The following is a 26,646-nucleotide window of genomic DNA, read 5'->3' as shown; positions in this document are numbered from 1 at the left end:
GGGATCAGGTCTCAACCCTTGAATTTTGGGAATGAGGGGCTGGATCTCAACCCCTGGATCCTGGGAATGAAGGGATGGGTGAAGTTGGATCTCAACCCTTGAATTTTGGGAATGAGGGCTGGCTGCAGCTGGATCTCAACCTTGGTTCCTGGGAATGAGGGGCTGGATCTCAACCCTCAGATTTTGGATATGAGGGGCTGGCTGCAGTTGGATCTCAGCCTTTGGATCCTGTGAATGAGGGGCTGGATCTCAAACCTTGAATCTGAGAATAAGAGATGGCTCCAGCTGGAACCTTGGATCCAGGAATGCGCAGCTGAACTGATTTCCTGATGATTTCCATGTGTTTCCCATCCTTTTCCTAATGGAAGGGAGCTCTGGGCTACCTGAGTACCCCTTGGCCATTCCATGGTTCCCAATGTCCCTAATTCCTTCATTTCCTGAAGGAAGGGAGCTCTGGGCTGCCCGAGTTCCTCCCTGACTCCTGTCCCTGATTCCCTCGTTTCACAGGCAAGGCCTACGCGCCCGAGTTCTACTACGACACGTACAACCCGCTGTGGCAGAACCGCCCGCGGGTCTATTCCTACAGCCTGCAGTGGACACAGCTCAACCCCGGCGCCGTGGATCGCATCCTGGCCTACCGCCTGGGCATCCGCCAGGTGAGATTGAGCCTGGGAAATTGGGAATTCTGGTTTGGTTTATTTTATATCGCATCCTGGCCTACCGCCTGGGCATCCGCCAGGTGAGACTGGGAATTCGGGAATTCTGGTTTGGTTTATTTTATACCAGATCCTGGCCTACTGCCTGGGCATCCGCCAGGTGAGCCCGGGAAATCAGGAATTTGGGAATTCTGGTTTAGTTTAGTTTATATCGCATCCTGGCCTACCGCCTGGGCATCCACCAGGTGAGACTGAGCCCGGGAATTCAGGAATTCTGGTTTGGTTTATTTTATATCGCATCCTGGCCTACCACGTGGGCATCCGCCAGGTGAGACTGAACCCGGGAATTCTGGTTTGGTTTATTTTATACCAGATCCTGGCCTACCGCGTGGGCATCCGCCAGGTGAGACTGAGCCCGGGAAATCAGGAATTCTGGTTTGGTTTATTTTATATCACATCCTGGCCTACCGCCTGGGCATCCGCCAGGTGAGACTGATCCTGGGAAATCGGGAATTCTGGTTTGGTTTATTTTATATCACATCCTGGCCTACTGCCTGGGCATCCGCCAGGTGAGCCCAGGAAATTGGGAATTTGGGAATTCTGGTTTGGTTTGTTTTATATCACATCCTGGCCTACCGCCTGGGCATCCGCCAGGTGAGCCCAGGAAATTGGGAATTTGGGAATTCTGGTTTAGTTTAGTTTTAGTTTAGTTTAGTTTAGTTTAGTTTAGTTTAGTTTAGTTTAGTTTAGTTTAGTTTAGATTAGATTCTGGCCTACCACCTGGGCATCCAGCAGGTGAGACTGAGCCTGCCTGGGTGGGACTTCTGGTTTAGTTTGTTTTATTTTAGATCGCATCCTGACCTACTGCCTGGGAATTCGGGAATTCTGGTACTGAGATTTGATTGCATTTTGTTTATTTTATTTTATTTTATTTTATTTTATTTTATTTTATTTTATTTTATTTTATTTTATTCTAGTCTAGTCTATTCAATTCTATTCTATTTTATGCTATTTTTATTTTAACTTATTTTGCTTCATTTTATTTTGTTTCATTTCATTTAATTTCATGTTATTTCATTTTATTTATTTTATTCTATTTTATTTTAATTTTGTTTCATGTCATTTTATTTCATTTCATTTCATGTTATTTTGTTTTATTTTATTTCATTTCATTTCATTTCATTTTATATTATTTCATTTCATTTTTATTTTGTTTCATTTTATGTTATTCTATTTTATTATTATTTAATTTCATGTTATTTAATTTAATTTCATTTTGTTTCATTTTATGTTATTTTATTATTATTTTATTTCATTTCATTTCAATTTAATGTTATTTTATTTTATGTGGTTATTTTATTTTTATTTAATTTCATTTTATGTTTTTTTATTTTACCTAATTTTTATTTTATAACTTCATTTTATTTTAATTTGATAACTTCACTTTTTTAATTTAACTTTTTATTTTTATATTATTTTATTTTATTCGACCTTTATTTTTATTTTATCTTATATTGTTTCACTACTTTAATTTTTTGTTTTATTCCATTTTATTTCACTTCATTTTTATTTTCCTTTACTCTTTTACTTTATTTTACTTTATTCTTTTTTTAATCTTATTTTTAATAAGATTTCATTTAATTTAATTTGTATTTATTTAATTTTCTATTGTACTACATTTTATTTTTATTTTATTTGACTCTATTTTTTATTTTCCTTTTTTACTTTATTTTATTTCATTTTGCTTCATTTGAATTTCATTGTTTTATTTTATTTTATTTTATTTTATTTTATTTTATTTTATTTTATTTTATTTTATATATCATCCCCCAACAGATCAGTCCCAAAAATCTTTCTTTGGCTATTCAGCACCTGCAATAATAGTCAATCATCAAGGGGAAGGCTGGGAGAGCTGGGAATGTTCCCCTGGAGAGGAGAAGGATCCAGGAGAGCTGAGGGCACCTGGAGGGGCTCCAGGAGAGCTGGAGAGGGACTGGGGACAGGGATGGAGCGACAGGACACAGGGAATGGCTTCACTGCCAGAGGGCAGGGATGGGTGGGATGTTGGGAATTGGGAATTCCTGGCTGGGCTGGGATTGCCAGAGCAGCTGTGGCTGCCCCTGGATCCCTGCAATGTCCCAGACCAGGTTGGACACTGGGGCTGGAGCAGCCTGGGATGGTTGGAGGGTTCCTGCCCATCCAGGATGGGATTTAAGGTCTCCTCACGTGTCCCTGGGGAATGTGCCATAAAATTCACTTGTGACAACATCAGAACCCCTGGTCTGGATCCCAGAGCAGCTCAGGAGGTTCCAAATCCTCCTGCATGGAGGATTTATGGAAAAGGAGCTGGAAAGGATCCACCAGGATCACTGAGCCCAACTCCTGAACTTGTCTTTGAGAGCCTTTGGATTCTGTGAGTTCACCTCACCTGTCAGCTGGGATTTGCTTTGGGATTTGGTGGCCCAAGGAATCAGCTACAAACTGGGACATGTGTCACTGTCAGGACACCTGGTCTGGCTCCCAGAGCAGCTCAGGATAAATCCAAATCCTCCTGCATGGAGCATTTGTGGAAAAGGAGCTGGAAAGGATCCACCAGGATCATTGAGCCCAGCTCAATGGGACTGGACTGGACTGGACTTGGCTTTGAGAGCCTTTGGGCTCTGTGAGTTCTCCTGACCTGACCTGACCTCACCTGACCTCACCTCACCTGTCAGCTGGGATTTGCTTTGGGGTTCATGTGGAACCAGCTGTAAAAACTGGGACATGTGGCACTGTCAGGCTCCCAGAGCAGCTCAGGAGGTGCCAAATCCTCCTGCAAGGAGCCTTTATGGAAAAGGAGCTGGAAAGGATCCACCAGGATCACTGAGCCCAGCTCCTGGGCTTGTCTTTGAGAGCCTTTGGGTTCTGTGAGTTCACCTCACTTGTCAGCTGGGATTTGCTTTGGGATTTGGTGGCCCAAGGAATCAGCCACAAACTGGGACATGTGTCACTGTCAGGACACCTGGTCTGGATCCCAGAGCAGCTCAGGATAAATCCAAATCCTCCTGCATGGAGCATTTGTGGAAAAGGAGCTGGAAAGGATCCACCAGGATCACTGAGCCAAGCTCAATGGGACTGGACTGGACTGGACTTGGCTTTGAGAGCCTTTGGGCTCTGTGAGTTCTCCTGACCTCACCTGACCTCACCTGACCTCACCTCACCTGTCAGCTGGGATTTGCTTTGGGGTTCATTTGGAACCAGCTGTAAAACTGGGATATGTGGCACTGTCAGGACACCAGAGCAGTTCAGGAGGTCCCAAATCCTCCTGCATGGATCATTTGTGGAGAAGGGAGTGTGGAGCACAGGGAATTTCAGTTGAGCTCAGCTCTTGGCTGGAGCTGAGGATGGGGACAGCCTCAGTGTCCCTGGGGGAACTGCCCGGATTGGGGCACCTCAGCTTCCCTGGGAATGTGCCAGAACATTCCTGCACAGAATGGGACATTTTCCCACCTCTTAAGAGCCCTCTGAGGAATATTCCAACAGCAATGCATCTCATGGAGGTATTTTTGCATTTCATTTTTGCATTTCAGTGATGAATTTTTGGATTTGGCTTTGGAATCTGTGACCCAGATTCTCCCAGGATTTTTGCCTTTCCCTGTGTGCATTCCCTGCTCAGCCTTTGGGGACACCAGCACTCCAGGATTTGATGTTATTAAGTGTCCAGTCGTGGAATATTTAGGTTGGAAAAGCCCTCTCAGAGCAGCAAATCCAACCCTTCCCCAGCCCTGCCAAAGCCACCACAAATCCGTGTCCCCAAGTGCCACATCCACCCTTCCAGGATGGCAGCTCCAGCACTTCCCTGGGCAGCTTGTTCCAAAAAAACCAATTTCCAATGGTGTAAAAAACGATCCCAAATGCCTCTCAGAGGTTTTCCCTTCTCCTGGGAGGACTTTTGGAGCTCTCCTTCCAGCTCCTGCCTCCCGGAGCTCAGTTTGGAGCAGCTGTGAATATCCTTGTGCTTTTCCAGGAGCTTCACCTGCCCATCCTGGAGCAGCTCCATTCCTGCAGCAGCTCCAACCACCCCTGCTCCCTCTGGCACCACCTGGAGATGTTTCCTTGCCACCTTTTCCCTGTCCCCAAAGCCACATTCCCATTTCTTCCCAATAAACGACAGCATTTAGCGACTCCCAGCATCCGAGGAGCGCCTCTGGCTCTCTGATATTTCCTGCCAGCAGGATAAAAGCAGATGGAGCCAGGGAGACTTTTCCAGAGCAGCCAGGGAGGGTGTGCAGCTCTGATCTCCGTGCTGGCTGCTCCCAGCAGGTGACAGCGGGTGACAGCCACGTCCCCAAAGCCGCGCTGACCTAGAAAAGGAACAGCTCTGCTGTGAAGGAGTCATAAAAATTCAGCTGCTCCTTGTAAACCAGAGAGCAGCTTGTTCCAGCTTGTTCCATAAAAGATTCAAGCTCCCACCTTTCCTTTATTCCCAGCCCCAGGAGCCTGCAGTGTCCGTGGGTTGGGAATGAGGATTTCTTCAAACAGCCCCGAGCAGGGCACGGCTCTGGCGCTTCCTCCCGTCTCCTTTTTCACTGGAGTGGATTTTTAACTTCTGCTGTCACTCAGCGCTGAGCAGGGGCTCAAATATCCTGGGAAAGGGTTCCTGGGAGGGAATTTTCTGTTGGTGCCACGGCACAGATGCCATAGCCCTGGATAAAGGATAAAGGGAGTGAGGATGCATTTATTGCCTTGCTGGTTAAAGAATCCCAGAATCCCAAAATATTGTGGTTTGGAAGCCCAAATCCCATCCCATGGCATCCTATTCCACCCCAGCCATGGCAGGGACACCTCCCACTGTCCCAGGTGCTCCAGCCCCAATGTCCAACCTGGGATCCAGGGGCAGCCACAGCTGCTCTGGCAATTCCAGCCCAGCCAGGAATTCCCAGTTCCCAACATCCCATCCATCCCTTCTTTCTCACAGGTTGAAGCTATTTCCCCCATCCTGCACCCCCAGGCCTTTGTGCAAAGCCCCTCTCTCTGTCCCTGAGTTTGAGGTTGCTCCAAGCAAGGAAACAACATCCCCCTCCCAGCTCTGCAATCCCCACATTCCCATTTATTTCCCAGACAGACTGAAATTTCCTAACCCAGCCCTTCCAGGACCATCCATTGTCCTCCCCTGCATGGAAATCCAGGAGCAGAGTGGGTCCTGTCCCAGCTCTCTGCTCTCAGCAGCTCTTGGTGCTGGAGTTTGATCCCTCTCTCCGTGCCCATTTCCCTCCTTCCATCCCAGAGCTGTTTTCCACATTTCAGGAGGATTTCATTGTTGGCTCTGGGGCTCCCTCAGCCCAGCTTTCCCTGGAGTGTTCCCATCCCTTTCATCCTCAGCTGTCAGACAATAAATCTGGCTCAGCAGCGGCTGTTTGTGCCACCTGAATTACTCAGCTGTCAATTTGTACCCCATGAAAGCTGCATCTGCAAAAATCTGCATCCTTGGACTCCACATTCCTTATTCCTAAAGGCTTGGGAATTTCAGTTTCTAAGAAAAAGGGTGGAAAGAGAATTTTTTTAAATGTCTGTATCACAGAAAGCCAATTACACAACGTTATAAAATAATGAAATAATAAAAATGAGTGGGAGGAGCAAGTCCAGGAGGATTGTTGATATAATCCTGCAAGGAGAAAGTCGATTACATGCCCAGGATTGTTCTCCTGGATTAGGAATGGTTTAATTGGGAAGGATTGTGCCCACTGTTAAATGGGCTTTAGAGGAGAAAAGGCAGGGAAAGAGATTTATCATGAACTACCAAATCAGGGAGTCATGGAATATCCTGAGGGATCCCAGGGATCACCCAGCCCAGATCCCCAAAATCCCACCCTGGGTCCCTGCTGTCCAAACTCTCCTGGAGCTGTGACAGCCTCAGGAATGTCACCATTCCCTGGGGAGCTGTTCCCACCCTCTGGAGGAAAACCTTCCCTAAAATCCATCCTAAACTCCCTTGGCACACCTGGATTTGCTCCTGGTGCTGTTTTTGGGAGCAGAGCCTGACTCCACTCAGGACATTTTGGATCAGTTTGTTCCTGGCTTAAGCCAAGCCTCACCTGCCTAGTCTGGGCTGGGTTTGAGCTCAGTTGGATCCACAGAGAGATGGAAAAACACGTCAGGGTGAAAATATTAATTAAAGAGACAAATGAGGGGAATTGTGTGAGGAGCAGCTGGGGCACTGGGGTTGTGCAGACCTCACTCTGGTCTCCAGCATCCTCCTGAGGGCAGCTCCCATTGCAGCTCCCCAGCACAGGGACACGACCCAGGCAAGGTTTAGGGTGGATTTTGGGGAAGGTTCTTCCCCCAGAGGGTGGGATGAGCACTGGGACAGCTCCAGGGGATGGTGACATTCCCAAGGCTGTCACAGCTCCAGGAGGGTTTGGACACCAGGAACACCAGGGTGGGATTTGGGGTGTCCATGCAGGGCCAGGATCCTTGGGATCCCTTCCCAATATTCCCAACACTCAGGATATTCCCTGATTCTCAAGAACAGACCATCTTACAGCTCACCTAAATCCCAGATTTTTGTCTCTGAGTCATTCCAAATCCATCCTTGGGAATGGAGATGGCACAGGAGCCACTCCTCAGTTTCGTATTCTGATTAAATTCCAGTCAGAACTAGGAAAGAAAAGCAGGAATAACACAAACACTCCCTAGGGATTTTCCCTCAGTGATGGGCAAATGAAATATCTTAGACACAAAACTTCCAAAGAAATCTCTCATTTTGTAAGGAGAATCAATCTGTGTGGTTATAAATGGCAAGGAAATGGCTTTAAACACCTCCACATTTTTTTATGGAGTATCCAATGGATTAATTGACTTTGTCATTAATTTTCCTGTCATCAATTAACGTTGTCATTAATTAAAGAGATTCTTGCCCAGCTAGTGGAGACAATGAAGGAATTGTGCTGGGAATCAATAGGCCACGAACAATGGAGTGAGGAGTTTTTTATTTTTTATCAACATATCTCAGGAGGAATCAATCTTTAACCATCCCAGAGGACTGACTCCTCAGGAAATCCAGAATTCCAAGGATTTAAGAGAACAGAGTTTTCCAACACAAGACATAGAATAAACCTCCTGTAATTTGCAGCACTGGGATGGTTCCAACCTTGTGGAATAAAAATCTGCCCCATTTAGAGCCCCCTTTCACTTTTCTGTCTCCTTTGGGAACAAAGATTCCAAAATATTCCAAGGAAAAAGGGAAAAACTTGCTGTGCTCCAAGTTGCCTGAGCATGGATATTCTCTGCTTCATTAATTACAGGATAATGCAAATAAATGCTCTGGAATTCCCATTTTTCCTCAGAGCTCCATAACCATTCCCAAACCACTGGAAAACTGTTATTCCAGTTTGGCCAAAGTCAACTCCCCACCTGAGTTTCATTTTTGTGTTTGTGAGGAGAAGGCTTTCATGATGAGAATTTTTTCCCTTCAAAATTCCTTTTCCAACCAAACCCAGGTTCTCATGGATATTCCAGCCCTGGACACAGGAACTGAGGTGCAGGGTTGTGTTTTGGGGTTGTTTCTTGGGGATTTCCTCTTGGAATCCTCAGTCTTGGCTGAGGTCTGTGCTGGGAGCTTCCAGCACCCCAAGGCATTGCAGGAATTAAATTCTATTTTAATTCTCCTGGGCTCCATTTATTTTCAATTATTTCCATATTTTTCAGCCCAGGTTGTTGGTGTTTCCCAAGTTTGGGAAGCACCTTCTGGAATTACAGCTCCATTTCCAATGCTGGGTTGGTTTTCCAGGTGGGAAAACCAAAGTTGGGTGTGGTAAATCCTGAATTTCTTTATTTATATCAATATACATATGTATTTATTATTTATTTATTAACTATTTATATATTTTATATTTATATATTTCTTCATTTATATATTGATATATTTCTATATTAATATATTGATATAATTATTTTACACATATTATTCATATATTTTTATTTATATGGTTGTAATTTATATATTTGTATATTTAGATATTTATTTATCCATTTCTATGTTTATATATTTATTTATTCCACAGCAGAGCTGGAAAATCAGAGTTATTTTCCATCTAACACAAGGACAATTTTCTGTTGTTTTGGATTTTTTTTCCCCTGGTTTCCATGGTGAAAAATAAGGATTAGACCAGAGCCGGTGTTGATTGCAAGGGGAAAAAAAAAAATCAAAATCTGTGTTGCTTCCTATGGAGAAATATCAATATCCAACCCTGGCTTTGGAGGGGTAATCCTGAAAGGAAAAATCCAATTGTTTTCCTTTCCAAAGGAGAAAATAAAGGAGATTTTATTCTGGAGAAAAGGGCAAAGATTCAAAGCAGAGGCTGAATTTGATAGAAATTCATGTCTGGTTTGGTTAATTGCAAATTTTCCTTGTTAATTATTGAAATTCTTTGGGAAACTTCTGGTTTTGTGCTTCCTTAGCCAAAGATGAGGTGGAGTAGGGAATATTTTTAATTTTTATCCTACAGTGCTCATAGATATCATTGACATAATGACATAAAACATGGCTTAAAAAGCTTAATTCTATTTATTTTTAAAAACTCAATCACCACAAACTGGCCCTTGGTCCTGGGCTGTCATCCCAGCCTGCTAAGCATCCCAAATCCTCAGGAATTGGGAGAACTCCCCACTTTTCCTGCCCCAACACATCCAAGGGCCACAGGACCTCTGGAGGAAATATTCCCAATTTTTGGTGTGGTTTGTTGCAGAAATATTCCATGGTGGGAAGTTCATTCCTTATTGCACCTCTAATTCTTTTGGAATTTTGGAGGTTGGCCAAGTCTGCTCTGCTTACTAATGTGGAGACAAATCCAAAATCTCTGGAATCCTTTGGATTCCAGGCTGGACAACAATTTTGAAAGGGAAAATAAAGATCTTTCAGATTTTAAGTGTATTTTGTTACAGAAATACTCCATGCTGGGATAATTCACCAAGTCTGTTCCTTGTCAATCCCTGGTTGGATTCCTTGTTGATTCTTTTGGAATTCTGGAGGTTGCCCAGGTCTGCTTTGCTTTGTGAGGTGGAGACAAATCCCAAAATCCCGACCTTTGGATTTTTTTTGGATTCCAGGCTGGCCAACAATTTTGAAAGGGAAAATAAAGATATTTCAGATTTTAACTGTATTTTGTTACAGAAATACTCTATGCTGGGATAATTCACCAAGCCCATTCCTTGTCAATCCCTGGTTGCATTCCTTGTTGATTCTTTTGTAATTCTGGAGGTTGCCCAGGTTTGCTCTTCTTTGTGAGGTGGAGAAAAATCCCAAAATCTCTGACCTTGGAATCCTTCGGATTCTGGGTTGTCCAACAATTTTGAAAGGGAAAATAAAGATCTTTCAGATTACAGAAATATTTCCTTGTGGGATAATTCACCAAGCCCATTCCTTGTTGAATCCCTGGTTCCATTCCTTGTTGATTCTTTCGGAATTCTGGAGGTCACCCAGCTCTGCTCAGCTTTGTGAGACGACCCCAAATCCCAACCTTTGGGGTTTTTTTTTGGGTTGCAGGCCGGGCAGCAGCGCTGGTGGGAGCAGGAGATCACGGTGAACGGGAACATCCAGAAGGGAGAGCTGATCACCTACAACCTGACGGAGCTGATCAAGCCCGAGGCGTACGAGGTGCGGCTGACGCCCATCACGCGCTTCGGCGAGGGCGACTCCACCATCAGGGTCATCAAGTACAGCGGTAAGGAGTCACCTCTGCACAGCCTGAGCGGGGCTGATGGCTCATTCCACCCCAGGGGGAAAAAGGAAAACGAGGAGGGACTCAAGTTTTATCCAGCAACAAGCGGCAATGCGGTTTGTTGAACGCTAACGGCTTGGTTTGGGATAGAGGGGAGAGAGAGAATAGGGAAATGAAGGAAAAGGATGGGAGAGAGAGAATAGGGAAGTGAAAGGAGAGGGGAGAGAGAGAAAAGGGAAATGAAGTAAAAGGATGGGGAGAGAAAATAGGGAAATGAAGTAAAAGGAGGGGAGAGAGAATAGGGAAATGAAGTAAAAGGAGGGGAGAGAGAGAATAGGGAAATGAAGTAAAAAGAGGGGAAAGAGAGAGAGAGAATTGGAAATGAAGTAAAAGGATGGGGAGAGAGAGAGAATATGGAAATGAAGTAAAAGGATGGGGAGAGAAAATAGGGAAATGAAGTAAAAGGATGGGGAGAGAGAGAATAGGGAAATGAAGTAAAAGGAGGAGGAGAGAGAGAGAGAATAGGGAAATGAAGTAAAAGGAATGGAGAGAGAGAATAGGGAAATGAAGTGAAAGGGGAGGGGAGAGAGAGAATAGGGAAATGAAGTAAAAGGATGGGGAGAGAAAATAGGGAAATGAAGTAAAAGGAGGGGGAGAGAGAATAGGGAAATGAAGTAAAAGGAGGGGGAGAGAGAGAGAGAATAGGGAAATGAAGTGAAAGGAGAGGGGAGAGAGAGAATAGGGAAATGAAGTAAAAGGATGGGAGAGAGAGAATAGGGAAGTGAAGTAAAAGGATGGGAGAGAGAGAATAGGGAAATGAAGTAAAAGGATGGGGAGAGAGAGAGAAAGAGAATAGGGAAATGAAGTAAAAAGAGAGGGGAGAGAAAGAGAAAAAGGTTGGGGGAATAGCTACCAACAGATGGGACATCATCCTCGGGTCTGTCAACCTGGCCTTGGACACTTCCAGGGATCCAGGGGCAGCCACAGCTGCTCTGGGATAACCCAGCCCCTCTCCTCCCTCCCAGGGAAGAATAAAAAATCCCTTTTCCATATATTCTGTTATCCCTGGGGAGCAAATCCCCTGTTTTTTAAGGTGGGGACAGCCAGGATCTGTGGGAAATGTCACAGTCCCCACATCCATGGGGTTGCACCTAAAAACATTGGGAAAAAACCATTCAAGCCAAGATTTCTTGCCCAAAACAGATCACCTAAACCAAACCCCACCAGCCAGCTGAAATTCCTGCAGGTTTCATTCTCCTTGCCTAGGGAACAGCAGGAAAATTAAGGAATATCTGTCCTGGTTTTAATCAAACCCAACCATTCCCAACACTTTGTGCTCCTCCTGAGATCTTCCAGCAGCAAAAATTCCCTCCCTGCAGGGCCTGGATTTTCCAGGCATTCCAGCCAGCTTTGGGAATTTAGGGTCTCATTTATCCATGAATTTCCCTTTCTGCTGAATTTCCCTTTGTGATGTGCACACAGCAACCACCACACATGGTCCTGCAGCTGTGCTGCTCCAAAAGTGGCATTTTTGGGATTTTTTTCCTGGTTGTTTTGGGGTTTTGCCCCCCAAATTTATGATGCTGGATAAATTCAGCTTACCCACCTTCATTTTCTTGTCTGCTTTGTGTCACAAAGAGTTGGTTTTGCTCTGCTGGGAACAATCCAGAGGGTGTGACTGGAGGTGGCACCTGATGAGATTTTCCATCCAAACCCCTGCATTTAGTCACAAATCAAGCCTCAGTCGATGCAGCTGCCAGCAATTGCAGCTAATTCCAGGTTCAGTCACTCAGGGATCCTGTAAAATGGAGGTTTTTTGGAGAATCAGAGGTAATTTGTAGGTAAAAGATGTAAAAATGGGGTTTCTCAGGGAGATGACACTGGAGCAAATCTCTGCTCGTGTTTCAGATAAAGTGGTGCTAATTTAGAGCTGGTTTGGCCACTCCAGGTTGAATTTGGGATTTTGCTGAGTTTTAGGCTGGGATTAAAGCAAGGAAGGGCAGCAGGAAAACCTGGAGTGATGCTCTGGCATCGCCAGATGTCCCCATTAATTGGAGATAAAATTTAATTTTGAATTTTCTGTGAATAGATTTCAATTACAGCCCCAAGCTCAGCCTCCTTCTGCTTCCCACATGTGTGGGGCTGTGGCCTTTTCCTAAACCATCCATCCTCAAATTTCTCCTTCTGCAAACAGAGCCACAGAATAATCCCTCCTTCAATCCCATTCCCAGGTTTTACACTGCAGATTTTCCTCTGGATTAACCTGGGAAGCCATTCCCATGCTCAGGATATTGTGAAGTAGATGAATTTCAATATTCAGCAATGAGAAATTTAGGATAATCTGACTATTGATGAATTGGAATTTTTTTCTTTGCATTAATTTTATTTTCCCTCTGTTTTCCAGCTCCGGTGAATCCACATCTCCGTAAGTATTTAAAGTATTCCTTATTTTATCTTTCACAAAGAGCAGTGCGTGCAAAAAACAAAACAAAAAAAAGCCAAACAAAAAAAATATCAGTTTGAAGTATTTCACTTCCAGCTGCAGCCCATGGGTGGCTGGAACCCATGGATGTGTCATTTGTGCTTCCTCTTGTTCCAACAAGGATAAAGGGAGGAAAATCAGCTCCAGCTCAGCTTTCTCACTGCCCCAAAATACTCATGGGCTGGAATTAAGATCCAGCTGTGGTGGAGCAGCTCAGGAAGTGTTGGGGGTGCTGTGGGAAATCATGGAAAGGGCAGGGACACCTCCCCCTGTCCCCAACCCCAGTGTCCAACCTGGCCTTGGACATTCCAGGGATCCAGGGGCAGCCACAGCTGCTCTGGCAATTCCAGCCCAGCCAGGAATTCCCAATTCCCAACATCCCACCCATCCCTGGAAGCCATTCCCTGTGTCCTGTCCCTCCATCCCTGTCCCCAGCCCCTCTCCAGCTCTCCTGGAGCCCCTTCATGCTCTGGAAGGTTCTCTAAGCTCTCCCCAGAACCTTCCTTGTAGTTCTTGAGTTATTTCCAAGATTTTTAGGGCAGATTGAAAGCAAAAAGAAGGAAGTGATTGCCCACAGAGATCCAGGAATCAGGGATTCATTGCACAGAGAAATGATCCCCAGTGGATCTTGGCTCTCCCCAGATTGTGGGGACACAGCTCCTCAGGAAATGCAAACCCTGACTGGTCAGGCTGGGAATGGCTTCAGTCCCACTTTGTCCTTCCACTTCATGGGCACCAAATCCCTGCCAGCATCCAGGCAGGAGGGTGGGCTGGGGCTTTGGCACATCCCAGTAAAACTTCCCACAGTCCCACATCTCCCTGCCCCATCCTGCTCTCCCATCCCCAGCAAATCCTTATTTCCTGTCACAACGAATTCTTGTTTTTAACAGCACACCCCAAAATTGTTCCTGCCTAAGGAATGAGGTCCAGGCTCCCATTTTTCCTGCTGCAGAGCAGAGCCAGGCTCTGCTCCATCCCTCAGACTCAACTTTAAGCTTTTGTGTAAATTCTAAACTTATTTGCAGAAGATCTTGTCCAACACGTTAATAATTAAGCAGGGCTTAGCTCCGAGCTCCCAGGAGCTGCAGGAGCCTCTCCCATGGATTCTAACGAGCAGGGAATTAAACTCTTGCTAATTAATACATTAAATCTAGGCTCTGATGGGAAGAAAAAAAATACAATCCCAAGTGCTTCACACTCCTCTAGGATTTTAAGATCTCAAACTAATTTTCCAAAAGTCTGGTAGGATCATGATGGAATGTGGGTGGCATCTGAATGGGAATAGGGAATGAGACTCAAGGGAGGGATGGGAAAGTTTTACCACCAAAGCTGCAGAGTCCCCAGGGTCACTCCTTTCAGGTGGCCACAGCCATGGCAGAATTCTGCTTTGCTGGTTTTCCCTGAACATTTTTTGAGTGGAATCCCTTGGTGGGAGAAAAAATCCTGGTCTGCATTCCCAAAGCCACTCCTGCCCCAAGTGCCACCTCCACAGGGCTTGGAACCCCCAGGGATGGGGATCCAACCCCCCTGATCCCCCTTTCCATGGGGAAATTCCTGCTGTGCCCACCCTGAGCCTGCCCTGCCCAGCCTGAGCTGTTCCCTCTGCTCCTGTCCCTGTTCCTGGAGCAGATCCCAAAGCCCCCCGGTGTCCCCTCCTGGCAGGGACTTGTGCAGAGCCACAAGGGCCCCCTGAGCCTCCTTTTCTCCAGGCTGAGCCCTCCCAGCTCCCTCAGGGATTCTCCAGCCCCTTCCCAGCTCCCTCAGGGATTCTCCAGCCCCTCCTGGTGCTCCAGAACCTTCCCCAGTTCTCTTTTCTGTGCTTCCCACAAAATCCCTGCTGTTCCTCAACCTGTTGGGCCATTTTCTGGTTTTATTCCTGCTGTGTGAACAAAAAGGAGGAGCTGTATCCAAGCAGGACAAGATTCCTGACTGGAAACTCGAGTCATGCTTCACTTCTGGCACAATCCCATCCCTAAATCTCTGTAATACCCAAGCAAGAAGCATCAAAAGGTTTCAAACCTCACATCTCCACTTCATTTTTTACCACCTAACAGAAGCCATTTAATGGAAACCAGAAGGATTTTGCATCAATTTGCACAATTAGAGATCACCCCTGAATAATGGAAGAGAGGAGATGTTCAGGAGTCACATCCAGCCTGGATTTGATGGGAACAGATGACAAATCCATGCTACAATGCAGGGCTTCACCTCCAGAGCAGCTCCAGCTTTTACCCTAATTGGCAAGGAAATTATTAATGACCTGAATCCTCTTCCAGAGCTGCCATGTGCCCTGACAAAAACCACCACGCTCATTAATGTTAATTAGCACCATCGTTAGGGCCGTGGCTGGAGCACCTGTGGAAGAGCTGCCTGCTCCCCCTGCCCTCCTGCTCATCAATTAACACATCCACACCATCCAGATCTGCTTAAACTCCCCTACAAAAGGATGGAGCAAAGCCTGAGGAGCTTCTCCCCATTTTTCTTCATCTGTTATTTTTTTAAGGAGTGTTCAGTGCCAAGAACATTTAGCACTAACCTTTTCCAAGGTATTCCACATGAAATCAATGTTTGACTATTAAATAAATGGCAAACTTTGATTCTTTTTTTTTTTTTTTTTCCTATCTGGCCTGAACATTTATTTTATTTTTTTTTCTTCACCTGAGGAAAAGAATCTTTTGTTCTGCTGATGTGGAATTTCTTAATGAAGCTTTGAGGGCACGAGAAGTTGTTGCAGCTTTTAAGGCACTGGAGGGGCAGTGCAGAAAGTGCTGAATGGCTGAAAATTCTTTCTTTTGTTCACTTTGCTCCAGGACTGGATCTGGGAATCAAAACTTTTTTTCTTCACTTACATTTTTGCCTTTTCATTTCATCCCTTTGTGTAGAAGCAGCAAGAAGATGCAAAAGTGGAGGTGGAAGCAAAATCCACAACGTGGGGTAAACCAAGAGAATTTGGAGCTCAGGTGGTGTAAAAGGAATTTTTGGGGATGAGAGGCACAGCTGGTGCTTGGTTTGAGTCCTGGAGTATCCCAAGAGTTTTGGCAGAGCCCTGGAATTCCCTTCCCAGAGCTGGGATAAAGACGGAGACGGCGCTCGCTCGTTTTCTCTCCTGAGCGGTTTGGGGGCAATCCTGGAACCATCCAAGGCTCAGGGACTGGTTTGGGTTGGGGGGACCTGAATCCCACCCCTGCCAGCCCTGCCATGGCAGGGACACCTCCCCCTGTCCCAGGAATTCCTTCCCAGCCCAGAGCAGCTCCCACCGTGCTGGGATAACCAGAACCCAGAGCTTGGCCGTGCCAGCCTGGAAGGAGCTGAGCTTTGGGGAATGAATCCTCCTGGAGGAGCTGGGGTGGATTTACTGGGACACCAAATCAGGCTGCTCGAGGTGCTGAGAGCCAAGGAACCTCCTGGGAAGGGCATTCCTGGGATAACCTGGTTTGATGGGATTGTGATTTATACTGACAGCTCTGCAGGGCACAGAATCCCAGGAGGGGACCCCAGAGGGTCACTGGTGTCACCTCCCTGCTCCAGCAGGGCCATCCCAGAGCTCAGGGCACAGCAGTGTGTCCGTGTGGCTCTGGAATATCCCAGGAGGAGACTCCAGCCCCTCTCTGGGCTCTGCTCAGGGCTGGGCACTGCCCAGGGCACAAGTTCTGCTCCTGAGCTGGCAGTTCCTGGGATCAGCCCCTGCCTGGAGCAGAGTTGGAACTGCTGTGCCCCTGCCTGCACACAGGGATGGACAGACAGACAGGGACAGACAGGGACACTCAGACACTCCCAGAGCTGAGCCCCTCTCCCTGGGGCTCCTCTCCAGGCTGAGCAGCCCCAGCTCCCTCAGCCTCTCCTGGGCACTGAGATGCTCCAGCCCTTCCTCATCCTCACATCCCTGCTCTGCTGCAGCTCCTGTCCCTGCTGATCCCAGAGCACTCCAGATGTGCCCAGGGCTGAGCAGAGGGGCAGAATTCCCCCTGGACCCCTCCCTGATCCCCCCTGGACCCTTTTGGCCTCGTGTTGTTCTTTGGAAAGGAGAAGGAGAACCAGGAATATTTGGAAATCACTCCTCGCGCATCCCATGGTTTGAAGTGAATTTCCCAAGCTGATTTCTGAGCCTGCAGCAGCATCACCTGAGTGTTGCAGCACTAAGCTCCAGGTCCCTCTCTCCTCAGTGATTAGCAGGGAAGCTCCAGTGGCTTAAGTGGATTTAGAGCTCCCCAAAAGCCCAAACCTGCAAACATTTATCCACCTCCTCCATTTAACAGGGATGAGCCATCCCCTGGCACCGAGGGTTTGAGCTTCTCCCAGCTGTGGATCTGAATCCAGCCCTCCAAGCTGACACTGCAGGCTGCTGCCTTCTCCTGCAGAGGGGAGATTTCCTGCTTCCCTCAGATAAATCGATGCACTTTGCAGGAAGAGTAAACTCAGCAGGAATTGTTCATGCAGCGAAATTCTGATTTTGCATGTTTTAATCCACAGGGCCTTTTGCTCTCAAGTTGGTTCTTGAATTACAGGAGGAATTTCTCATCCCACCATCACCCAGCAGGGCAGATCTCTGGGATCACTGGGCTCTCACAATTCCAAGCAGGAGAGAATCCCAGGAATCCTCTTTGGGGTTCTGGGCAATTTTTCTTCTTTAGACCCACACATTCAGCACTTCCTTCAAACACACCCCAGAAATCTGTGAAAATCCTGGAGGTTTGTCCAGGACATGACCAGTCCCCTCTCATCCCCATATGGATTCAGATATTCCTCACAGGAATTTGTTATGATAATCTGGTGATGGGGACTCCATTCTCTTCCTGATATCCCTCCATGTGATGCCATGTCCTGATTTTTAGAGATTTCCTTCATGTCTATCCCAAAGCTCCTTTTCCTCATTTTATCCAGTTCTTCCTTTTCCATCCCTATTGAAATTAGGGAACATTTAGGAGATGCCATGTGGAGATAAAGTTTACAATTTGAAAAGCTGCTATCTCTCATCCCCAAACCACATTTATCCACTTTTTTCCACCATATTTCATTTTTTATGGATATGCTTTTTAGAAATGTAAAAACAGACACCACCTCTAAAAACCACTGCATAAATCTGAAAATGTGAGGAAGAACTCTATAAAAAAATATAATTTCAGCCTCACCAGCACAAATTGATGACCGTGATTTTTTTTTGTTTTTTGTTGAGCTTGCTGCTAAATAAAACTGTGGATAGCAGACAAAGAATTTGAAAAATAGGAATTGGATAGGAAAGCTTGGCAGCTAAATTGCTGTTGTTTGTTCTGGCAGGAGAGTTCCACTGTGGCTTTGAGGATGGGAACATTTGCCTTTTCACTCAAGATGACACCGACAACTTTGACTGGACGAAACAAAGCACTGCCACGAGGGACACCAAGTACACGCCCAACACGGGGCCCAACGCCGACCGCAGCGGCTCCAAGGAGGGTGAGACCTGCAGGGGGCTTTGGGCTCGGGGAAATGCCCAGCACAGGCACTTCAACCATGTTCTGCTCGTGGGATCCCAGTTTGGTTGGGATAGGAAAGGATTTCAGTTCATCTTGTCCCAGCTCTGCCGTGGCAGGGACACCTCCCTCTGTCCAGGGTGATCCGGTGTCCGACCTGGCCTTGGGATCCACAGCTGCTCTGGCAATTCCAGCCCAGCCAGCAATTCCCATTCCCAATTTCCCACCCATCCCTGCCCTCTGGCAGTGAAGCCATTCCCAGAAGCTGGAGTTCATTGGGAAACAATGGATCAATCCATGTCCCTCAGAAGGTGCCACTGCTGCCCCTGTGTCACAGCAGGCAGGGACATCTCAGGCTCCTCTCACCCTGCTCCTGGAGTTCACATGGAGAAGATCCCAGAATCCCAGACTGGTGTTGATTGGTTGGTGTTAATGAGAATCAAGTGTCCAGGAGCTCCTGCTGTCCCAGGCTGCTCCAGCCCCAGAGTCCAACCTGGGACATTCCAGGGATCCAGGGGCAGCCACAGCTGCTCTGGCAATTCCAGCCCATTCCAGGTGGTTGGAGGAGTTTGGAGGGGAAGGATTTGGGAGAAGCTCCAAGTGGAGCATGGAAAAGGCAGGAGATGCCTCAGCAGGGATAATCATGGAAACATGGAATAGTTTGGGATGGAAGGGACCTCAAATCCCACCCATCCCACCCTGAATCCAGACTGGTTTGGGTTGGGAGGGAGTTAAATCCCACCCAGTGCCACCTGTGCCATGGCAGGGATCCCTCCCACTGTCCCAATGTCCAGCCTGGCCTTGGACATTCCAGGGATCCAGGGGCAGCCACAGCTGCTCTGGGAATTCCAGCCCAGCCAGGAATTTCCAATTCCCATTATCCCATCCATCCCTGGAAGCCATTCCCTGTGTCCTGTCCCTCCATCCCTTATCCCAAGCCCCTCTCCATCTCTCCTGAACCCCTTTTAGGCCTGGAAGGGGCTCTAAGTTCAGACCCAGATCTTTCTAGAAGGAATTATTGGTGCTGAGGAGTGACAAGTCCCAAAGCACAGCCCCTGCTGGTGCCATTCCCACCTCCTCTCATTTTTATTGTGCCATTTTCAAAGTGATTCCCTTCACATTAAACTCTAATGGGGAAATCTGGCTCATCTTAAAATATTCTCCTGCTTGATGTGGTTTGAATTCTCCCTTGGGCTCTCTCAGCCCGTCACAACGAGTTGGTTTTTGCCCCATTTTTGCTCTGGCTATTGTTCAAACGTGCAATTTTCAATCTGCTGCCCCTGTTAAGGTGTGCTCCTGTCTGCAGCAAGGATTTGCATTTGAAAAGTCCCATACACTGAGCTGAATTTATCCAGGCCTGCAGTAATTCCTGCTATTTTATTGTGTGCATTTCCAAAGGGGAGAAATTCATCCTGCACCACATTCATTTGGTTGGATTAATTAAATAATATCTCTGTGGTTGGCACTTGCAGGAATGGAATAAATGGAGATTGACTTCTTTGGGATTGAAAATATTCCTTGAAAGGTTTCCATCATGACATTTTCCCTTTATTTTACAAGTCATGATTCCAGGCACAAATTCCCCCCTCAGGACTGAAGGCTGAACCTCCTCAGATTTTGTGCAGAAGTTCATCAGTTTGGAGATGTTTCCATCACTGTCCCACTGGATTTTTGTTTTCAGGGCTTTGGAGCAGGTGTTGGAAACACAGGAGCTTCATGCAGGGGAAAAAAGCGTCCCAGAAGTGACCTGGTAGGGATGGAAGTGGAAACTTTATCAGGATGCTTGAGAATTCCAAGGTGTTCCTGCATTTATCTGGGTTGGGTATGAGGACCTGATCTCAAGGATTTCCCTTGGGATTTTTCCAGGTTTTCACAGGTGTTGAAGGCCTCATCCTGAGGATTTCCCTTTGGAGTTTTCCAGGTTTTTCAGTGTACATTGAGATATTCCAGGTGTTGTGGGCCTCATCCTAAGGGTTTCCCTTTGGATTTTTTCAGGTTTTCACATATACATCAAGAAGTCCCAAGTGTTGAGGGCCTCATCCCAAGGATTTCCTTCCTAGTTGAGTGATGAAGGCCTCATCCTAAAGATTTCCCTTTGGATTTTTCCAGGCTTTTGCATTGAGATGTCCTAGGTGTTGAGGGCCTCATCCCAATGATTTCCTTTTGGAATTTTCCAGGTTTTTACATGTACATCAAGATACCCCAGGTGTTGAGGATTTCATCCTAAAGTCTCCATTCCAATGATTCCCCTTGGATTTTTTCAGGTTTTTACACCTACACAAATGTTGAAGTCTCCACCCCAACAATTCCCTTGGAATTTCCAGGTTTTTACTGGTGTTGTGGGCCTCATCCTAAGGGTTTCCCTTTGGATTTTTCCAGGTTTTGACATGTACATCAAGATATCCCAAGTGTTGAAGCCCTCATCCCAATGATTCCCCTTGGAATTTTCCATGTTTTTACATGTGCTAAAAGCCTCATCCCAATGATTTCCCTTTGGATTTTTCCAGGTTTTGACAGATATTGAAGGTTTCGTCCTAAGGATTTCCCCTTGGAATTTTCCAGGTTTTCACAAGTGTTCAAGGCCCATCCTAAGGATTTCCCTTTGGAATATTTCCAGGTTTTCACAGGTGTTCAGGGCCTCACCCCAGTGATTTCCCCTTGGATTTTCCAGGTTTTTACATGTACATCAAGATATCCCAGGTGTTGAAGGCCTCACCCCAATGATTCCCCTTTGAATATTTCCAGGTTTTTACAGGAGTTGAAGGCCCTATCTCAATGATCCCCCTTGGAATACTTCCAGGTTTTCACAGGTGTTAAAGGCCTCATCCTAAGGGTTTCCCTTTGGAATTTTCCAGGTTTTCATAGGTGTTGAAGTCCCCATCCCAGTGACTTCCCCATGGAATTTTGCAGGTTTTTAAATGTACATCAAGACATCCCATGAGTTGAAGTCCTCATCCCAATGATTCCCCTTTGAATATTTCAGGTTTTTACAGGAGTTGAAGGCCCCATCTCAATGATCCCTCTTGGAATATTTCCAGGTTTTCACAGGCGTTGAAGTCCTCATCCCAGTGATTTCCCCTTGGAATTTTGCAGGATTTTACATGTACATCCAGACATCCCAGGTGTTGAAGTCCCCATCCCAATGACCCCTTTAGAATTTTGCAGGATTTTACATATACATCCGGATGTCCCAGACGTTGAAGTCCCCATCCCAATGACCCCTTTGGAATTTTGCAGGATTTTACATGTACATCCAGACATCCCAGGTGTTCAGGGCCTCACCCCAGTGATTTCCCCTTTGAATATTTCCAGGTTTTCACAGGTGTTGAAGGCCTCACCCCAGTGATTTCCTTTGGACTATTTCCAGGTTTTTACAGTGTTCAGGGCCTCACCCCAATGATTTCCCCTTGGATTTTCCAGGTTTTTATAAGTACATCAAGACATCCTGGATGTTGAGGGACTCATCCCAATGATTCCCCTTTGAATATTTCCGGGTTTTCACAGGTGTTGAAGCCCTCATCCCAATGATTCCCTTGGAATTTTTACAGGTGTTCAGGGCCCCATCCCAATGACCCCTTTGGAATTTTGCAGGATTTTACATCTACATCCACACATCCCAGGCATTCCAATGACCCCTTTTGGAATTTTGCAGGATTTTACATGTACATCGAGACATCCCAGCTGTTGAAGGCCTCACCTTAGTGATTTCCCCTTTGAATATTTCCAGGTTTTCACAGGTGTTGAAGGCCTCATCCCAATGATTCCTTTGGAATTTTCCAGGTTTTCACAGGTGTTGAAGACCGCATCCTAAGGGTTTCCCCTTGGAATTCTGCAGGTTTTTACAGGTGTTGAAGCTGTCATCCCAATGATTTCCTTGGAATTTTTACAGGTGTTCAGGGCCCCATCCCAATGACCCCTTTGGAATTTTGCAGGATTTTACATCTACATCCACACATCCCAGGTGTTGAAGGCCTCACCCCAATGATTTCCCCTTTGAATATTTCCAGGTTTTCACAGGTGTTGAAGTCCCCATCCCAGTGACTTCCCCATGGAATTTTGCAGGTTTTTAAATGTACATCAAGACATATCAGCTGTTGAAGGCCTCACCCCAGTGATTCCCCTTTGAATATTTCCAGGTTTTTACAGGAGTTGAAGACCCCATCTCAATGATCCACCTTGGAATACTTCCAGGTTTTCACACGTGTTGAAGGCCTCATCCTAAGGGTTTTCCTGTGGAATTTTGCAGGTTTTTACAGATGTTGAAGGCCTCACCCCAATGATTCCCCTTTGAATATTTCCAGGTTTTCACAGGCATTTAAGTCCTCATCCCAATGATTCCCTTTGGAATTCAGCAGGATTTTACATGCACATCAAGGCATCCCAGGTGTTGAAGGCCTCACCCCAGTGATTTCCCCTTTGAATATTTCCAGGTTTTCACAGGTGTTGAAGGCCTCATCCCAATGATTCCTTTGGAATTTTCCAGATTTTCACAGGTGTTCAAGGCCTCATCCTAAGGGTTTCCCTTTGGAATTTTGCAGGTTTTTACAGGTGTTCAGGGCCTCACCCCAGTGATTTCCCCTTGGAATTTTGCAGGTTTTTAAATGCACATCAAGACATCCCAGGAGTTGAAGACCCCATCTCAATGATCCCTTTTGGAATACTTCCAGGTTTTCACAGGTGTTAAAGGCCTCATCCTAAGAGTTTCCCTTTGGAATTTTCCAGGTTTTCACAGGCCTTGAAGTCCTCATCCCAGTGATTTCCCCTTGGAATTTTGCAGGATTTTACATATACATCCAGATGTCCCAGACATTGAAATCCCCATCCCAATGATCCCCTTTGGAATTTTGCAGGATTCTACATGTACATCCAGACATCCCAGCCATCCCAATGATCCCCTTTGGAATTTTGCAGGATTCTACATGTACATCGAGACGTCGCGGCCGCGGCTGGAGGGGGAGAAGGCGCGGCTGGTCAGCCCCGTGTTCAGCGTCGCTCCCAAAAACCCCTACGGAGCCTCCAGCACCGCCTACTGCTTCAGCTTCTACTATCACATGTATGGACAGCACATAGGTGAGAGAAAGCCAATTCCTCTGGGAAAAACTGGGAAAAACCCTCTGGTTTGGGGGAAATCGTGGCGAGAGAGGCAGCCCCGCCAAGGGGCTTGAGAGCACCCAAATTGTGGCAAATCCAGCACCCAAATTGTGGCAAATCCAGCACCCAAATTGTGGCAAATCCAGCATCCAAATTGTGGCAAATCCAGCACCCAAATTGTGGCAAACTGAACACCCAAATTGTGGCAAACTGAGCACTCAAATTGTGGCAAATCCAGCACCCAGATTGTGGCAAATCCAACACTCAAATTGTGGCAAACTGAACACCCAAATTGTGGCAAACTGAACACCCAAATTTTGGCAAATCCAGCACCCAAATTGTGGCAAATCCAGCACCCACATTGTGGCAAATCCAGCATCCAAATTGTGGCAAATCCAGCACCCAAATTGTGGCAAACTGAACACCCAAATTGTGGCAAACTGAACACCCAAATTGTGGCAAACTGAACACCCAGATTGTGGCAAATCCAGCACCCAAATTGTGGCAAATCCAGCGCCCAAATTGTGGCAAATCCAGCACCCAAATAGTGGCAAATCCAGCACCAAAATTGTGTTTTCCACCAATCAGGAGTTTGTAGGATGGAGGGATTTTCCTCCTGCAGGAGTGAGGTTCTGGGCAGGGAATTGCATGGGGATCCTGTTGAGTTGGATGGGAATTTTAGAGCCTGGGAAGGGAGAAGTTGATTTTAACAAGGTTTTTTTTTTTTTCCTGATTCTAATGGGATGTTGTAGGCATTCCTGGCTGAATTTGGATCAGGCAGGGAGCAGCTGTGTTCCTCAAGTGTTTCCTGTGGAAAAGTCATGGAAAATTTGCCCAAAAGCCACAGGAATATGAATTTTCAAGGAGTATTTTTGAGTGTTTTAGGTATTCCAGTTGAATTCAGGATCATGCAGAGAGCAGCAGCATTCCTCAGGTGTTTGCTATGGAAAAGTCATGGAAAATTTACCCAAAAGCCACAGGAATATGAATTTTCAAGGAGTATTTGTGAGTGTTTCAGGAATTTCTGAGGAGAATCAGGATCAGGCAGGCAGCAGCAGCGTTCCTCAGGTGTTTCCCATGGAAATGTCATTCAAAATTTGCCCAAAAGCCACAGGAATATGGATTTTTAAGGAATATTTGTGAGTTTTTCAGTAATTTCTGAGGAGAATCAGGATCAGGCAGGGAGCAGCAGCATTCCTCAGGTGTTTTTTGAGGAAAAGTCATGGAAATTTTTCTCAAACACTCCAGTAATGTGGAATTTCAAGGAGTATCTGTGAGTATTTTAGGAATTCCTGAGAAAAATCCGGATGAGGCAGGGAGCAGCAGCATTCCTCAGATTTTTCCCCATGGAAAAGTCATGAAAATTTCTCTTTGCTCAAAGCCTGCTGGAATATGGATTTTCAAAGGATATCTTTGGGTGTTTCAGGCATTCCTGACTGAATTCAGGATCAGGCAGGGAGCAGCAGCATTCCTCAAGTGTTTCCTGTGGAGAAGTCATGGGAAATTTGCTGAAAAGCTGCAGGAATATGGATTTTCAAAGGGTATCTGCCAATCTATTTTTAGCCCAGGCTGTTTCAACACCCACATTTAATTTCTTTTTCTGGTATGTAAAAAAAATAAAAAATAAAAAAGTGGGAAAATATTAAAAAATCCAATTTTTTCGAAATCCTTTGCAGCTTTCTTGGTGCTCCCAGCGTGCCAAGAGGTTTTCCAGTGTCAAAGTGACCTGGTTTGAGGTATTTTTATCTCTATTTCAAGGGCAAACTCACCCTCCCAGAGAGTTCTGGTGCTTGCTTGGTCCGAGCTCCCCTGCCCCAGGCAGAGCTCAGATTTTAAGCAGAGCAGACAAGCACACTCAGGTTTTTTTTCCATCATCTCTGTGCTGCAGGAAGGTGGATGCAGCTCCAGGTTGGAATTCTCCTGGCTCTGTGCTGGGTTTTTTTTTTATTGGAAGGAAGGGATTCAGCTGAGAGAAAATACAGAAATTACAATATCTGGTCATATTCTGGTTGTTTATGGTGTATTGTGAAGAACAAATTACAAACATAAAGGGTTAAAGAGTGTTTCTGGAATTCCTGATAAATATTTGGAGTGTAGAGTTATTTGGGATAACAAAAAGAAAACAGGCACTGAGATTTGTCCAAAACCAGTGGGATTTGGGTTTTTTTTTCCCCTGGGTTTCCTCTTTAACAAGCGTCTGTCCTTACATTTTGATTTTTTTGCTGGGATCCCCCTTTCCCTGTGGGAATCCTTGGTGTGACCCCAGGGGACAGAGCTGGCAGTGGTGACCACAACTCCACTGGATTTATTCCTGGACACATGGACATGAATTATCAAAATCCAAAATTGCTCAGTGTTACTTTGGTCCCTTAATTTTTAAATAATACAGTTCCCATCATTTTAGCTAAATTCAAAATTCCATTCTTACACAGAATCCCAGACTGATTTGGGTGGGAAGGGACCTCAAATTCCTCCTGTTCCAAACTTTTCCATGGGCAGGGACTCTTCCACTGTCCCAGGGTGCTCCAAATCCCACCCAGCCTGGCCTTGGACAGGCTTAGGATCAATTCCTGAAGGAATTTATGAATTCCTTGGATAAACTGGATAAATTCCATTGGATAAATTAGATAAATTCCATTGGATAAATTCCTGAAGGAATTTATGAATTCCTTGGATAAATTCCATTGGATAAATCCCTGAAGGAATTTATGAATTCCTTGGATAAATTAGATAAATTCCATTGGATAAATTTCTGAAGGAATTTATTAATTCCTTGGATAAATTGGATAAATTCCACTGGATAAATCCCTTCAGGAATTTATGAATTCCTTGGATAAATTAGATAAATTCCATTGGATAAATTCCTGAAGGAATTTATGAATTCCTTGGATAAATTCCATTGGATAAATCCCTGAAGGAATTTATGAAATCCTTGGATAAATTAGATTAATTTCATTGGATAAATTCCTAAAGGAAGAGCGTGAAGAAGCTCAGGGATGCTCAGGGACAGGAAAAAGCAACAAACTGAAATGGAGACAATTCCATTGAAATATAAACCCACATTATTTTTTTTTTTAGCTGGAAAGGGTCAAACACTGGCACAGGTTGCTCAGGAAGGTTGGGAAATCCCTGTCCTTGGAGATTCCCAAATCCAGCTGTACCTTTAATTTAATTTAAGGTCCAAAGCTTTAATTAAGCCATGCTTTGGATGGGATGAGCTCCAGCCCGGGCAATTCCATGAGAAATGTTTAATTGGTGATGGAATTTTTCAG

General features: G+C 45.7%; 1 protein-coding gene across 1 annotated transcript in view; it reads left to right on the top strand.

Annotated features, from left to right (window-relative positions):
* Positions 1-26,646, top strand: part of MDGA2 (MAM domain containing glycosylphosphatidylinositol anchor 2) — a 229,199-nt gene that overhangs the window by 190,990 nt on the left and 11,563 nt on the right. Inside the window, exons 11-15 of the mRNA XM_033063561.2 lie at positions 508-656; positions 10,180-10,357; positions 12,759-12,779; positions 18,111-18,266; positions 23,195-23,353. Coding sequence (XP_032919452.2) covers positions 508-656; positions 10,180-10,357; positions 12,759-12,779; positions 18,111-18,266; positions 23,195-23,353 — 663 coding nt within the window. The remainder of the gene's footprint in view (positions 1-507; positions 657-10,179; positions 10,358-12,758; positions 12,780-18,110; positions 18,267-23,194; positions 23,354-26,646) is intronic.

Source organism: Catharus ustulatus, chromosome 6 (assembly GCF_009819885.2).
Source record: "Catharus ustulatus isolate bCatUst1 chromosome 6, bCatUst1.pri.v2, whole genome shotgun sequence".
In the NCBI taxonomy this organism is placed as follows: Eukaryota; Metazoa; Chordata; class Aves; order Passeriformes; family Turdidae; genus Catharus; species Catharus ustulatus.
Note: the sequence above shows the minus strand (reverse complement) of the source record. Positions and strands in the feature narration are given on the sequence as shown.